Genomic DNA, 15181 nt, shown 5'->3' on the forward strand with positions numbered 1-15181 from the left:
CACCCCCCAGAATCCAGAGGGGGCACGGCCGGGGGTCTTGCCGGCTACCTCCTCGCAGGCTGTAACTGCAGGGGACCTGCGAACACAGGCCGTGGCTGCTCTGGGGTGGAGCACAGCGAGGGTGCAACACGGGGACTGCAGCCGACAGAAGAAGGAGAGGACCCCAGGGGGGCGCTTCATGGCCATCAGCAGACCAGGCCGGGGGGGGTGCCAGGTCCCCAAAGGACCCCGGGGAGGAGGGAGGCTGAGTCGGGGGGGGGGGGTCGCAGCTCATGCTGGGACCCCAAAACCAAGCTGAGCGGCCAGATCCTCCGGGTTGCAGCAAACCCGGCCACGCTACCCAGGGGTTTTGTTCCCGCTCCAAGAGTGGGCAGAACGTGCTCATTAATAGCCTCCTTGGTGGAAACGGCAGAGAGCACGCTGGGCTAGGACTCGCAGTGGGGTCTGGGGTTAGAACGGGGGAATCCAGACTCCTGGCCCCACTTCGAGGAGGGGAGTGGGCTCTAGCGGGGAGGACGCTGACAAACCGGAGAGGGGTCAGAGAAGAGCCAGTGGAATGACTCTGGGATCGGAAAACCTGCCTGAGCGCGAGCCGCAGACCGGCCGAGCAGGCGACCTGATCCCACGGGGGGAACGAGCCGGGAAAGTAAGGGGGCTGCAGTCCACGGCCAGGCGCCGGCCGGGAGCTGGAAATAGGTAGAAACGTTTAATGGGGAGGGGAAGGAACCAGGGAACCACTCGCCAGCAGGGGCTGGTTTTTCTCCTTCGAACAAGAGTTCCTTGGGGGCCGCCCCAGGGCGGACAGGATCACCCCACCCCGGCTGGCCTGGGCCCCGCTCCCAGTGGGGGAGAGATCAGAGCACAGAAGAGGGACTCCGGCCAAGGGGATTCGGAGCAGGCTGCGGGTAGGGCAGAGGGGAAAAGCCACGGAGTGGGAAGGGGGAAAACGAAGGAGGGGAGAAAGGAGGACACAGGGAAGGAATGAACGTGTCACCTACTTTCACCCCGGGGCACAGCAGTGCCCGGCTGCAGCTGTGGAGCTGGGCTCAGGCAGGTGGGTTCGGCCCCGATCCAGGGTGCAAGAAGGGGCGGGGGCCGGGGCAGAGAAGGGTAAATAAAACGGGGGAACGAGCCAATGAAAGGAGAGTGAGAGAAATCAGCTCATGGGTCACTGACATTTCCTGCCTGGGTTTACACTGGATTTCCCCTGCAAATCTGCCCCTGACCCGAATCCCCTGACAGTTTAACTCTCGTCACCACCCCGCAGCACACATTGGGCAGGGGCTTTGGCCAACAACCCCCTGCCCTCCCCAAATCCTTGTCCCAGTACACAAGGGGTTAACCATGGGGGGAGTACTGTGGACCGGGGCTGGCCCTGACCCAGCTTGGTGACAGATGGGCTGAAACACCTGGGTGTGGAGGGGTCCAGATGTCTGCCCACCGGGCCCTGCCAGGTGAGAGCTTCCCTGCAGCAGGGCCAGGTGGAGATTGGCGCTGGGAGGGGAGACCAGCACCCCTGCCAGGCCTCAGTTTCCCTCCTGTCGCATCCACAATGTGGCAGCCGGGGCTCCGTGGACCGGGCAGCTCGAGGTGCGCCAGGACGAAGTGCTCAGAATCTGGCTGCCAGCTCCGGCCCTGCTGGAGGGAAAAGGAAAAGCCAGGAGGCAGGGAGAGCCCTGCAGAACAGCAGTGGGCCTGGGGGGCAATCGCACGGCCAAAGGACACGCTCCCATCCCACGCACGGCGCAGACGGCTGGCTGGACACACAGACAGACGGGGGGATGCCCCCTTTTTAATGGGCCCCGATGCACAGAGTTCATCGCGGCAAACGCCGGGTTTGGGGTGATCTGGGTGTAGCCTGTGCGTGACGGGCAGGAGCCGGGAGAGCAGTTTCACAGGCTGGACGCACCGACAGGGGTCCCCGCTCAGCAGGGATCCGGGACCCGGCTGGGGGCCAAGCCTCACGTCTTGGAGTATTTCCTGCGGACGGAGTCCCGGTAGAACTGGAAGATGGCACCGCTGGCTCGCTGGGCGGCTGCGATGCACTGCTGCAGCTGGGGAGGAGCGGGGAGACGGGTGGTTAGAGCGGGGGGACCCCCAGAGACAGGCCCTCACGGCAGGTGCTGGGCTGGCTCTGTCCCCAGGGGCTCCCAACACCTGCCCCCCACCCAGGCTCGGGCTGCAGAGGAGAAGGCTCTTCACTTTGCCGGGGCATCATGGGACAGTTCCGCCGACCAACCTGCCCCGAGAGGCCTGGGGCGGGGGGGGGGGGGGGCCTGATTCCCTGTCCCCAGGAAGGGGAGGCCTGATCCCCTTCACCCTCCCTGTAATTCATGAGGGGAACCCCCCCCATGTCCTCCCTCCGGGCCAGGACCCCCACACTCCCCACCCAGCCCCACGGCCAGCCCAGAAGTGTGTGTGGGGGAATGGGAGGAGAGCTGCCATCCCAGCACCCTACCTCCCGTCGCCGTAGCAACCAGGTTGGGGCTGTGATTCCCCATCAATCATTCAAAGTTGCCCCACACCCAGGAGGGGAACCCTTCGCTCCCAGCCCCCTGGCACCCTCTTCCTGCAGGCAGCCCACCCTCGCCCCACAGCGCACAGGAGGGGAGAAAACAGCCCAGGGGATCCCAGGGGTCGCTCCCCACTGGCCCCTCAGAGGGCAATGGAAGGCAAGCCCTCGACTGGGGCTCAGAGCCACCCCCTCGGCCCCACATGGGAGTTGAGAGGATTCGACAGGCCACCTACCCACCCACCCCGCCCTCAGCGGCTCTGCCCCCAGCGCCAGCCGCCCGGGAGCGATTGGGAAACCAGACGCGGCTGAAAGGGCCTGAAATTCTGCCCCTGGGCAACAGCTGGGCACATGCCAGCCCCAAGCAAAGTGCCACAGTGACTCCCCGCCCCGCTCTGCCGATGCCCCTCACTCCCGACCCACAGCCCCTGCTAGCCCAGCCCTGGGCTCCCCCCAACTCTGCCGGTGCCCCTCACTCCTGACCCACAGCCCCTGCTAGCCCAGCCCTGGGCTCCCCCCAACTCTGCCGGTGCCCCTCACTCCTGACCCCAGGAAGAAGATTTCACAGGGTCTGGAGGGAAACAGAAGCGCAGAGCTGAGCTGCAAACGCAGCATGGCCCAGCATCAGCGCTCTCGCCCGTCCGATCCCCTGCCAGGGCACTGAAGGGTTAAGAGCCAGCCAGCGAATGGCCCCCCGCCCCCCGGTGATCAGTCCCCCACGCAGGCAGGGCTGAGATCCAGGCCCCCCAGCAGCGAGGCTCTGAACGTCACGGCAATTAGCTCGCCGCAGCCCCCAGGCTGGGCAGGGAACGGATCGAGCGGCAGCCGGCTGGGACAGCCAGAGACCGGGGGGGGGACGCACACGCAGCCCGGGGGCAACAGGCGCACGGAGCCGCAGCCGCAGGCTGTGATGTGCGTCCACGGGGCCGACGCAAGCCCACACCACGGCGACGCACACAGCCACAGCCACACGCTGGCAGCTGTGGGGCACAGGACGGCAATGCCTGCGCAGAGAACCACAACCACCCACACCACGGCGACGCACACAGCCAGAGCCATGCGCTGCAAAGCAACGGCCACACAACACGGCAACGAGCGCAGAGAATCACAACCACACGCCGGAAAGCAATGTGCGCGCCCCCGCCACCCCCCAGAGCGACGCACCCCCGCCACCCCCCAGAGCGACGCACCCCCGCCACCCCCCAGAGCGACGCACCCCCGCCACCCCCCAGAGCGACGCACACAGCCAGAGCCGTGCGCTGCAAAGCAACGGCCACACAACACGGCAACGAGCGCAGAGAATCACAACCACACACCGGAAAGCAATGTGCGCGCCCCCCCCACCCCGCCGAGCAACGCACACCCGCCCCCCCCACCACCAGAGCAACGCACACACGCCCCCCGAGCGACGCACACCCGCCACCCCCCCACCCCCCCCAGAGCGACGCACACCCACCCCCCCACCCCCAGAGCGACGCACACAGACACGGCCGCGCACTGGAAAGCGATGTGCACCCCCCCCATGCACGCACTGGAGCACCCCCCCCCCGGGGGGCAGAGACCAGCCCCAGCAGTGCGCTCTGGCCACACCCCCTATGCCAGCACAGGCTCCATGCACGGGGGATTCTCCAGGGGGGGGGCTTCCCCCCCCCTCAGATCCTGCATGCTGCTGCGCCGTGGGGCCAAGGCAGGGCCCCGCCGGAGACCCACCAGCTGACACTGAGCAGCTGCTGCGGTCAGACGTGCCGGGGTGCTGAAGACCCCTCGCGGGCACAGAGGGGAGCTGAGGCGCTCGGGACCCCCACCCCGACCAAACCAGCAGGACTGCTCGGCGGCCCCTCGCCCCGAGGGGGGATCCGTGCCCTGCCCCATTCAATAGACCCAGGAGGAGGAAAAGGGTTTTCAAGCAGCCAAACCTAACTGGGATTCAGCCCAGGCCGGCTGCTCGGCCTGGCAGAGCCGTTTGTCTGGGACAGCCAAGAACACATCCATGGTCCCGCCCGCTCCCCAGCGAGGCGCCGGGTCGGGAATACTAACAGCCTGCCCTGGCGGACCGGGGTCCTTCCTCCCACCCCCCGGGGATTCCCCTCCCCTGCCTCAGCGGCACCCCCCCTTTCTTGTCTCACGCCGGGCCTGTACGGGGCTTGGCCCCCCCATAATCCCAGCTGCTCCGCACCCTGCTGAGTTCAGCGACACCCCGGAGCCCCAGTTCCCGGCCACGGCACCGCACCCCAAACCCAGCCCTGCTGCCAGCAGATCCATCTCCACCCGGCAGGGGTCACACACAGCTCCCGGCACCCCCCACATGAGATCTCCGAGCCTGATCCAACCCCTCCGCCCCCTGCTCCCGTGGGTCTTAAAGCCGGGTTTGCCCCCGCGCCTGGCGGCCCAGCCGCCCGGCCACGCCCTGCTCACCTCCTCCACCGAGCAGGTCCCCTTGGTGGTGGACATGAGCACCTGCCGCTCCACGCTGCTGATGGCGAAGGTCACCACAGCCCGAGCCTCCTGCAAGGGAAGGGGGAGAGCGTGAGCTGCCCGCCCACGTCGGAGCCTTCCCCGTTCATCCTAGGACCCTCGCAGGCCAGGCTCCCGCCTCTGTGGTCCCTTCGCTAACGGACCCCAGCCCGATGCAGAACACACAACTCCCCTCGCATCAGACCCGTTAGCCAGGCAGCCTGCTCGTGCCAGCATCCAGTGGCAGAGAATTCCACAGGTCACGCCGACTGCCCCCATGAAGTGGGATTATTTCGACTTCACTATTTCTTCTCCCAGAGGTCACCACCTCGCATTTTGCCTCAGTTTCACCTATTTCTGACTCCCAGTCGCCTGGCTGCTCTAACCACTAGACCCCCTCTCCACTCCCAAAGCCAGAGAAGAATCCTGGCTCCCATTCTCACTGCTAGACCCCGCTCTCAGTACACACGGAGCAGATGAGGCCTGTGGGGAGAGTGGGGGAGCACTGATTCCCGCCGCCAGGCAGGAGGGTCAGGGGCTGGCAACGTTTATGAACCATTAAGAGCATTCAGGCTCGGAGGAGCGGAGGTAGCTCAGCTCCATGCTCCAGGGCACCCGTCAGCACAGGGTCAGGAAGGAACACCCCCCGCCCCAGATTGTGCAAGGCACGGCACAGACCCTGCCCCCCCCCAATCAGGGGCCCCCCTTGTGCTGGGTGCTGCTTCTAGTCCTGTGGGGACACCATGGCGCTAAACCCAGACACCCCTGGGGCACAGCCGCCTGGCCCTGGGCGGTCCCACACCCACCTTCTCCTGCTTGGCCGTGGGGTCGAGGCCGATGGCCCCAGTGGCGTCCAGGGTGCACGTCACCCCACAGAAGAGAGACTTCATGGGCAGGCCAGCGTCCATCAGCCCCATGCAGGCCGCGTTCAGGCAGCAGGCCAGCAGCTGGGTACCGGGTCAAGGAAAAGCTGGCAGCTAATTAACAGGGAGGGGTGCCGCAGGCCGTCCTCGCTAACAGCCCCAGCAGCGCTGACCCCAGCTCTTGGCCGCTGCGTGCTACACGGAGGGAAACCACCACTTGTTTCTTCAGAGGGGCCATAAGTCCCTATTTCAGCACACGCAGAGGTCGCCTCAGCTGGAAAGTGCACCTGGATCTGCAGGGTCTGGAGGATGTGGGGGCCGCAGGGGGCTGGGGGCCAGGACTCTTGGGTTCTATCCCCGGCTCGGGGAGGGGAGTCTAGTGGTTAGAGCAGTGGGGGCTGGGAGTCTGGACTCCTGGGTTCTATCCCTGGCTCTGCCACAGATTTGTGTGACCCTGAGCAAGCTACTTGCTCTCTCTGTGCCTCAGTTTCCACACCTGAGTGGCTGTGCAGGGGGTGCTGCCTATGGCGGGTGGTCACTTGGAGGAGCCCGGCTCCAGGGCCGTCAGGCTAGCGCCTGTCACCAGAGCTAAGCACCGCCTCCAGCTGAACCGGGCATGCTGCAGGCGTTTTCAACAGCAATTCAATTCCCCTTTAAAGAGGGCAGCCTAGTAACGCTTGGCTTCCCTGGGGCACCGCACGGCTTCAAACACTCCACAATCGGCCTCCCTCCCGGAGCACAACAGAACCCAGGAGTCCTGCCCCCCAGTCTCTGCCTGCCCCAACCTCAAGACCCCACCCCTCGCCGGAGCTGGGAAGAGAACCCAGTAGTCCTGACTCTCTGAATGGGGCCTGAGGGCTCTAACATTTCACTGGACATGTGGAGCCCACCAAGCCCGTAACCAACCAGCTCCTGCCCATAAGTAACCCACCCCCAGCCTCCCTGGGGTCTGGCTCCCCCTCCAGGGGCCCAGCCTGTGTGGCAGCTGCAGGAGCATCTGGGGGCGCGCCATGGGCCAGCCCCCCATGGCGCTAGCTACTGTTCACTTACTAGGTGTATTACGGTAGTATCCTGGGGTCCTGACCCAGACCTGACTTTGCTAGGCACTACCATAATACACCTAATAAGAGAGCAGTACCCAGCTGGAACTCCAGTTATGGACCAGCCCCCCACTGTGCAAAGGTCTGCACATTTATTAGGTGCATTACAGTAGGGCCAGGACCCTAAGGTACTACCATAATACACCTAATAGATGTACAGCACCCAAAACAATGGAGTTCTGGACTGGTCCATTTCGGGCTCCTACCACGTTACCACACCGAAGAAATGTACAGTGCCTAGCTATGGTTCATAACTGGGGTGCCTAGGTCTTACCATAATACACCTAACACAACACAGCACCTAGCACAATAGAGTCCTGCTCCATAACTGGCAGGCCCGGCCCATAACTCCTTTGTGCTGGGCACTGGTCCTCACGTCTTAGGTGCATTACGGCTGTGCCTAGCAGTCCTGAATGGACCAGAACCCCCCAGGGGCTGTATGTGTACTAGGGGTCTTGGGGTAGCACGTAGGGGCCCCCCGCCCGGAGCAGGACCCCGCCGGGCGGTTGCTGCAGGTGGAAAGGCTCCGGCTGGGTCCCACGCCCTTCCTGCCAGCACTAATCCTCCCCCGGGGATTTGGCTCAGTGAAAAGCGAGAGTCCTTCCCGGCAAGGCCGAATTAAGTCATCACTCCTGCCTCTGTTCAGATGGAATCCGACACCCCTGGCTGCCGCTAATCCCCACGCCTGGCTCACACCCCAGAGCCGGAGACCTTGTCACTTCCCACCTGCATCTCACGCCATAATTAAATTCCTCCAGCGCCCTGGGAAAGCTCTGCTGCCCCGCCCGCTCTGCAGCCAAGCCTGTCCCAGGAGCCCAGGTTGACACCTGGTTCCTCTGCTCTCACTGACAGAGGACTGGGCGAGCAGGGGCTGTCGATCGGGAGTGAGGGGCACCGGCAGAGTTGGGGTGAGCCCAGGGTTGGGCGAGCAGGGGGCTGCGGGTCGGGACTGAGGGGCACCAGCAGAGCCGTGTGTGGGGACCCCAGGCTGCCATTCCCCCTTCGAATCTCCAGGCTGGTTTCAGTGTAACGGGAAGGCTGCAGCCCCGGGCCCGATGGGAGACCAACCTTCCCTGGCGCACTGGGGCATACCCCCAGGATGGCCACTGCCACAGCGCTGCTGCCACCTAGGGGCGACAGCCAGTAGTTCCCGTAGGGCTCGGGCAGGAAGAGCAGGAGGGCACCCGCTGGAGAGCGCCCCTGGCTGGGCTGCCTGTGAAGGATACGGAGCCCGCGTCGCTGATCACCTGCAGCACAATGGTGATGGAGGTCCGGGGGTGCAGGGCGCCCAGGAGAGCCGCCTCACATGTCTTCCTGATCAGCTGCTCCCGGTTCTTCTCAAAGACACCTGGGGGAAGGAGAGAGGGGGGCCAGGCTGAGCCAGGGGAGGGCACACCGGGAGCTGGACAAAACCCCCCAGCAACCCTCCGTCCCTACAAAACCAGCTCCTCTTCAGCTCCGTGCTCTCCCCCCGCCAGCTCCGTGCTCTCCCCCATGAGCCATCTGCCTGATTAGCCTGTATGACGCCAGCGCACAGACGTCCCAACGCAGACTGCACCCCCGACGTGCCAGGCAGTGCCCCAAAGCCCCCCAGCTGAGATCTGGGTCCCTCACCATGCCGGGTGCTGCCCCACAACTGCCCCATCCCCCGCCCAAGATTGGGGAGGCCCCCGTCCTTCCGGGTGCTGCAGACAGCTTAAGCCCTAAATACACAGGACAAATGGAAGGAGAAGGGACTTGGATGAGTCAGACAGGGACCCTGGAGCAGGGCAGGGTCCTGACTTCCAGTCTAGAGCCTTACCCACAAGGCCAGTCCCTTCCACGCATGCAAACAGCTTGCTTCAGTTTCCCCATCTGAAAAGTGGGGGAGAATTCTCCCCCCTTTATCTCGTCTACGGAGAGAGAGTCCTGCCCCGGCGACGTTACGCCCGACCCCACGCTTGCCGGGCGGCTCTGGCTACACAAGGCTGTTTCTCCAGCAAGAGTCAGTGCGACAAAGCTGAGAAATGTCAACAGTTCTGCAGAGGAAAATCCTCCCGTTGTTTCTTAATTTAATTATTTGCTGCGGAAGCGCCCCTGGGAATCTGACAGTTTAAAAAAAGCAGCCTGCCGAGATCCAGAAAGTGGGAGAGATGCTAACAGTTTGTGGGGCAGGGCTCCAGGGGGCCCAGCTGCAGGGAACCGACCCGATGAGCCCCAGGAGCAGGGGAGAGCCCACCGGGGGTTAACACCGCCATTGTGGCACAATCCAGACAGAGGGGAGCGTTTAGGAGGCTACATGGCCTTATGTCAAGCTATTGTCTGTCTGTCCCTCCACACCCCCTCTTCGTCTGTCCCGCCACAACCCCCTGCACGGATCCCTCCGTTCACTCCCCCCACTGCACAGGGCTCCCCCATCCACCCATGGGTCTTATCTGGCCACCATTCCCGTAGCAGGTCAGCACCTCACAATCCTCAGTGGATTTACACACACACATATCCCTGGCAGGGCAATGCTGTTACCCCATTGCACACACGAGGCACCGACCTGCAGTGACTTGACCAAACCCGTGGCAGAGCAGAGACTCGACCCAAGGTCCGTCCAACCCTCCGCCCGCCGGGGAGACGGCGCGACCCAAGATGCAGCACCGTGATCTGTATCCCAACGGGACACGCGTCCCATTTCGCTAGAGGGCGACGGGCTCCAAAAAGACGGCACAACCCCACCCCCACCTCGTAAATCCCCGCTGGGCTCAGGGATGAGGCCACGCGCAGCCACTTCCCCTCACGGGGTCTCAACGGGGACCGCTCGGGGCCGCTCAGACGCCCCGTATCATCGGAGCTCACGGAAGCTGGAGCTGGACGTGCGGGGGGGGGGTATCGGATCGTGGCAGAATTGCTCCACGAGACCTAAGAGCTGCACGCTGCTTTGTGATGGCAGGGGGGCACAGATTGTTATGGTGGGGCTGCTGGCGAGCCCCCTACTCAGTACGCTAATAAAATTCTCTTGTTATCGTAGGGTTCATTTTAAACATTGCGTAAACAGCGGGGGGTTTGAAGGATATAGCGATTTGTTTGGATTTTAAATAGCCTCCAAGCTTTGGTTCGAGGCGTAATCCCGGCCACCGCCTGTGAGGCCCCCCAACCCCAGCCAATGCCCCCCTTTACCGCTGACAAGGCCCACGGGGGGCGCTCCCTGTCCCGCCGTCACTTACCCGGGAGCCCCACTTTGGGTTTGAGCAGCACTTCCACTGTGGCCTTGTCGTACAGCTCCTTGCTGACTTTCACCTCCGCCGGGCCGTACAAGCCAGCGAGGACCGAGGTGTCCCCTGAGAGGAGAGGCGAGAGCCAGGTCAGACACGGCCCCTGGGCTTCCCCCAGCTTCTGCCCCGGGAGCGGAGCCAGGACAGGAATCGCAAGCCCACGGCAGGGGGCAGGCCCCAGAGCGCCTGCCCCAGGCTCCCAAGAAGAGGGTCCCCAAACTCAGCTGATGGCAAACGCCCCCCTGAGCTCTGTCTGGGATGGGGGAGGTGTCTCCAACAGCCCCTGCTGGCCAGGCAATGAGAGAGGGCCAAATTGGGACCACGGAGGGACTTCCAGAGGAGACACCCCCCAGACGGGGGAATTGGGGAGCCCTCCCTCTACCTGCAGACAGGGTGGGAAGGGGAGACTAGCCGCTCCCTTTGGGGGAGACAAACCCACTACCCACAGGGCAGGGGGATAAGCGGGTCCCTGGGCCGAGGTGAGAACAAGTGGGTGGAGAAAGAGCCCTTGGGGTGGAGGAGGGCAGGGAGGTTGGGGTCCCTGGGGAGCCCCAGGGAATGGTCGGATGAGAGGACCAGTGGGGTGTGGGGGGAGAGAGACGGGAATAAGGGGCAGCCCGTGTAGGGGGCCAGGGGTGTAGGGGTGACATGGGAGAATAGGGGTCATGGGGGGGCCCAGGAGGAAGTTTCGGGGGAGGGGAGGATCCCGCGGGGGGGAATAGAGGTGAGGGGGGTCCCGGGGGAGGTCCAGGGGTGAGGGGGGATCCCGGGAGGGGGGAATGGGGTGAACGGGGGGTTCGGGTCCCGGGGGTGCTGGGGGGGTTCCAGGGGGGAATAGGGGTGATGAAGGTCCCGGGGGGGGTCTAGGGTTGACGGGGGAGTCTCGGGGGGGAATAGGGATGAACGGGGGGGTCCCGGGCCAAGGGGGGTCCTTGGAGGGTCTGGGTTGATGGGGAGGTCCCGGGGGTGGTCCTGGGGGGTCTAGGGGTCCCGGGGGGGGTTCTAGGGGTGACGTGGGGGGCCCCGGGCCGGGGGGGGTCCCATGGGAGGTCTAGAGGTCCCGGGGGGTCTAGGGGTGCCGGGGGGTCCCGGGGGGGTCTAGGGGTGCCGAGGGGGTCTAGGGGTGCCGAGGGGGTCCCGGGGGGGTCTAGGGGTGCCGAGGGGGTCCCGGGGGGGTCTGGTCCCGGGAGTCTGGGGAGGGTTGGGTTCCGGGCCGGGGGGGTCCCATGGGAGGTCTAGGGGTCCCGGGGGGGGGTCTAGGGGTGATGGGGTGTCCCGGGGCGGTGCCGGGGGGGGCCCAGGGGTGACAGGGGGTCCCGAGGGGGTCCCGGGGGGTCTCTAGGTGTGACAGGGGTCCCGAGGGGGTCTAGGGGTGATGGGGGGTCCCGAGGGGGCTCTAGGGGTGACGGGGGGTCCCGGGGGGGGTCCCGAGGGGGCTCTAGGGGTGACGGGGGGTCCCGGGGGGGCCCAGGGGTGACGGGGGGGCCCAGGGGTGACGGGGGGGCCCAGGGGTCCCAGGGGGCTCCCGGGAGGGTCTAGTGGTCCCGGGAGGGCCCTAGGGGTGACGGGGGGTCCCGGGGGGGGCCAGGGGTGACGGGGGGGTCCAGGGGGGGCCCGGGGGGTCTAGGGGTGACGGGGGGGTCCCGGGGGGTCTAGGGGTGACGGGGGGTCCCGGGAGGGTCTAGGGGTGACGGGGGGTCCCGGGAGGGTGATGGGGGGTCCCGAGGGGGTCTAGGGGTGACGGGGGGGTCTAGGGGTGACGGGGGGGTCCCGAGGGTGTCCCGGGGGGGTCTAGGGGTGACGGGGGGGTCCCGGGGGTTCCCGGGGGTTCTAGGGGTGATGGGGGGGTCCCGGGGGGGTCCCGGGGGGTCCTGGGGGTGACGGGGGGGTCTAGGGGTGACGGGGGGGTCTAGGGGTGACGGGGGGTCCCAGGAGGGTCTAGGGGTGACGGGGAGTCCCGGGGAGGGGTCCCGGGGGGGGCCCAGGGGTGACGGGGGGCCCCGGGGGGGTCTAGGGGTCCCGGGGTGACCGGGGGGTCTAGGGGTCCCGGGGGTGTCCCGGGGGTCTAGGGGTCCCGGGGGTGTCCCGGGGGGTCTAGGGGTGACAGGGGGGTCCCGAGGGTGTCCCGGGGGGTCTAGGGGTGACAGGGGGGTCCCGAGGGTGTCCCGGGGGGTCTAGGGGTGATGGGGGGGTCCCGGGAGGGTCTAGGGGTGACGGGGGGGTCTAGGGGTGACGGGGGGGTCCCGAGGGGGTCCCGGGGGGGTCTAGGGGTGCCGGGGGGGTCCCGAGGGTGTCCCGGGGGGGTCTAGGGGTGCCGGGGGGTCCCGGGGAGGGGTCCCAGGGGGGGCCCAGGGGTGACGGGGGGCCCTGGGGGGGTCTAGGGGTGACGGGGGGGTCCCGGGAGGGTCTAGGGGTGACGGGGGGGTCCCGAGGGTGTCCCGGGGGGTCTAGGGGTGACGGGGGGGTCCCGGGGGGGGTCCCGAGGGGGTCCCGGGGGGGTCTAGGGGTCCCGAGGGTGTCCCGGGGGGGTCTAGGGGTGCCGGGGGGTCCCGGGGGGGTCTAGGGGTGCCGGGGGGTCCCGGGGGGGTCTAGGGGTGCCGGGGGGTCCCGGGGAGGGGTCCCGGGGGGGGCCCAGGGGTGACGGGGGGCCCTGGGGGGGTCTAGGGGTGACGGGGGGGTCCCGGGGGGTCTAGGGGTGACGGGGGGGTCCCGGGAGGGTCTAGGGGTGACGGGGGGGTCCCGGGAGGGTCTAGGGGTGACGGGGGGGTCCCGAGGGTGTCCCGGGGGGTCTAGGGGTCCCGGGGGGCCCCGGGGGGGTCTAGGGGTGACGGGGGGTCCCGGGGGTTCCCGGGGGGTCTAGGGGTGACGGGGGGGTCCCGAGGGTGTCCCGGGGGGTCTAGGGGTGACGGGGGGTCCCGGGAGGTCCCGGGAGGGGCCCAGGGGTGCCGGGGGGGTCCCGAGGGTGCCCCGGGGGGGTCTAGGGGTCCCGGGGTGACCGGGGGGTCCCGGGAGGGTCTAGGGGTGACGGGAGGGTCTAGGGGTTCCCGGGGGGGTCCCGAGGGTGTCCCGGGGGGTCTAGGGGTGACGGGGGGGTCCCGGGGGGTCTAGGGGTCCCGGGGGTCCTGGGGGGTCTAGGGGTGACGGGGAGTCCCGGGGAGGGGTCCCGGGGAGGGCCCAGGGGTGACGGGGGGCCCCGGGGGGGTCTAGGGGTCCCGGGGGGGTCCCGAGGGGGTCCCGGGGGGGTCTAGGGGTGACAGGGGGGTCCCGAGGGGGCCCCGGGAGGGTCTAGGGGTGCCGGGGGGTCCCGGGAGGGGTCCCGGGGGGGGTCCAGGGGTGCCGGGGGGGTCCCGAGGGTGCCCCGGGGGGGTCTAGGGGTCCCGGGGTGACCGGGGGGTCCCGGGAGGGTCTAGGGGTGACAGGAGGGTCTAGGGGGTTCCCGGGGGGGTCCCGAGGGTGTCCCGGGGGGGTCTAGGGGTGACGGGGGGGTCCCGGGGGGTCTAGGGGTGCCGGGGGGGTCCCGGGGGGGTCTAGGGGTGCCGGGGGGTTCCCGGGGGGGCCCCGGGGGGGTCTAGGGGTGCCGGGGGGTCCCGGGGGGGTCTAGGGGTGCCGGGGGGGTCCCGGGGGTGTCGCGGGAGGGTCTAGGGGTGACGGGGAGTCCCGGGGAGGGGTCCCGGGGGGGCCCAGGGGTGACGGGGGGCCCCGGGGGGGTCTAGGGGTCCCGGGGAGTCCTGGGGGGTCTAGGGGTGCCGGGGGGGTCCCGAGAGGATCTAGGGGTGATGGGGAGTCCCGGGGGGGGCCCAGGGGTGACGGGGGGCCCCGGGGGGGCCCAGGGGTGACGGGGGGCCCCGGGGGGGGCCCAGGGGTGACGGGGGGCCCCGGGGGGGGCCCAGGGGTGACGGGGGGCCCCGGGGGGGGCCCAGGGGTGACGGGGGGGTACCGAGGGGGCCCCGGGGGGGTCTAGGGGTCCCGGGGGGGTACCGAGGGGGCCCCGGGGGGTCTAGGGGTCCCGGGGGGTACCGAGGGGGCCCCGGGGGGGTCCCGAGGGTTCCCGGGGAGGGCCCAGGGGTCCCGGGGAGGGCCCAGGGGTGACGGGGAGTCCCGGGGGGGGCCCAGGGGTGACGGGGGGCCCCGGGGGGGTCTAGGGGTAACGGGGGGCCCCGGGGGGGGCCCAGGGGTGACGGGGGGCCCCGGGGGGGGCCCAGGGGTGACGGGGGGGTCCCGAGAGTGTCCCGGGGGGGCCCAGGGGTGACGGGGGCCCCGGGGGGGTCTAGGGGTCCCGGGGGGGTCCCGAGGGTGTCCCGGGGGGGGTCTAGGGGTGACGGGGGGCCCCGGGGGGGTCTAGGGGTCCCGGGGGGTCTAGGGGGCCCCGGGGGGGTCTAGGGGTGACGGGGGGCCCCGGGGGGGTCTAGGGGTCCCGGGGGGTCTAGGGGTCCCGGGGGGTTCCCGGGGGGTCTAGGGGTGACGGGGGGCCCCGGGGGGGTCTAGGGGTCCCGGGGGGTCTAGGGGTGACGGGGGGGTCTAGGGGTCCCGGGGGGTCTAGGGGTCCCGGGGGGTTCCCGGGGGGTCTAGGGGTGACGGGGAGTCCCGGGGGGGCCCAGGGGTGACGGGGGGCCCCGGGGGGGTCTAGGGGTGCCGGGGGGCCCCGGGGGGGTCTAGGGGTGACGGGGGGCCCCGGGGGGGTCTAGGGGTGACGGGGGGCCCCGGGGGGGTCTAGGGGTCCCGGGGTGACCGGGGGGGCCCCGGGCTCACCCTGCAGGAGGGCGGCGGAGCCGTCGGGGCGGCCGAGCGGGCCCAGCTCGCAGGAGAAGCGGCGCAGGCCGCAGCCCCCCGGCTCGGAGCCCATCGCGCCCCGGGACCCCGCGCGGAGACCGGCCCCGCCCCCTGACCCCGCGGCGCGACCCCACTTCCGCTTCCGGGGCGCGGGGAACCGGCCGGAGCCCCGCCCATCAGCGCCGCCTCGGGCCACGTGCGGGGGAGGGGTCACCCCGTTACCATGGTGATGGAGAGCGG

At 68.7% G+C, this 15181-nt stretch overlaps 1 protein-coding gene across 1 annotated transcript; it reads right to left on the minus strand.

Moving 5' to 3' along the window:
* Window positions 1-1758: 1758 nt before the first annotated feature.
* EXOSC5 (exosome component 5) lies at window positions 1759-15054 on the minus strand. Its single transcript, XM_084612457.1, has 6 exons — window positions 14921-15054; window positions 10124-10237; window positions 8156-8277; window positions 5773-5913; window positions 4928-5017; window positions 1759-2054 (listed from the first exon to the last, which is right to left on the minus strand). Exons 1-6 carry the CDS (start codon window positions 15012-15014, stop codon window positions 1962-1964), a joined length of 654 nt encoding a protein of 217 aa, XP_084468583.1. The 5' UTR covers window positions 15015-15054; the 3' UTR covers window positions 1759-1961.
* Window positions 15055-15181: the final 127 nt, after the last annotated feature.

Source organism: Lepidochelys olivacea, assembly GCF_965140295.1.
Source record: "Lepidochelys olivacea isolate rLepOli2 genome assembly, chromosome: 23".
NCBI classification, from domain to species: domain Eukaryota; kingdom Metazoa; phylum Chordata; order Testudines; family Cheloniidae; genus Lepidochelys; species Lepidochelys olivacea.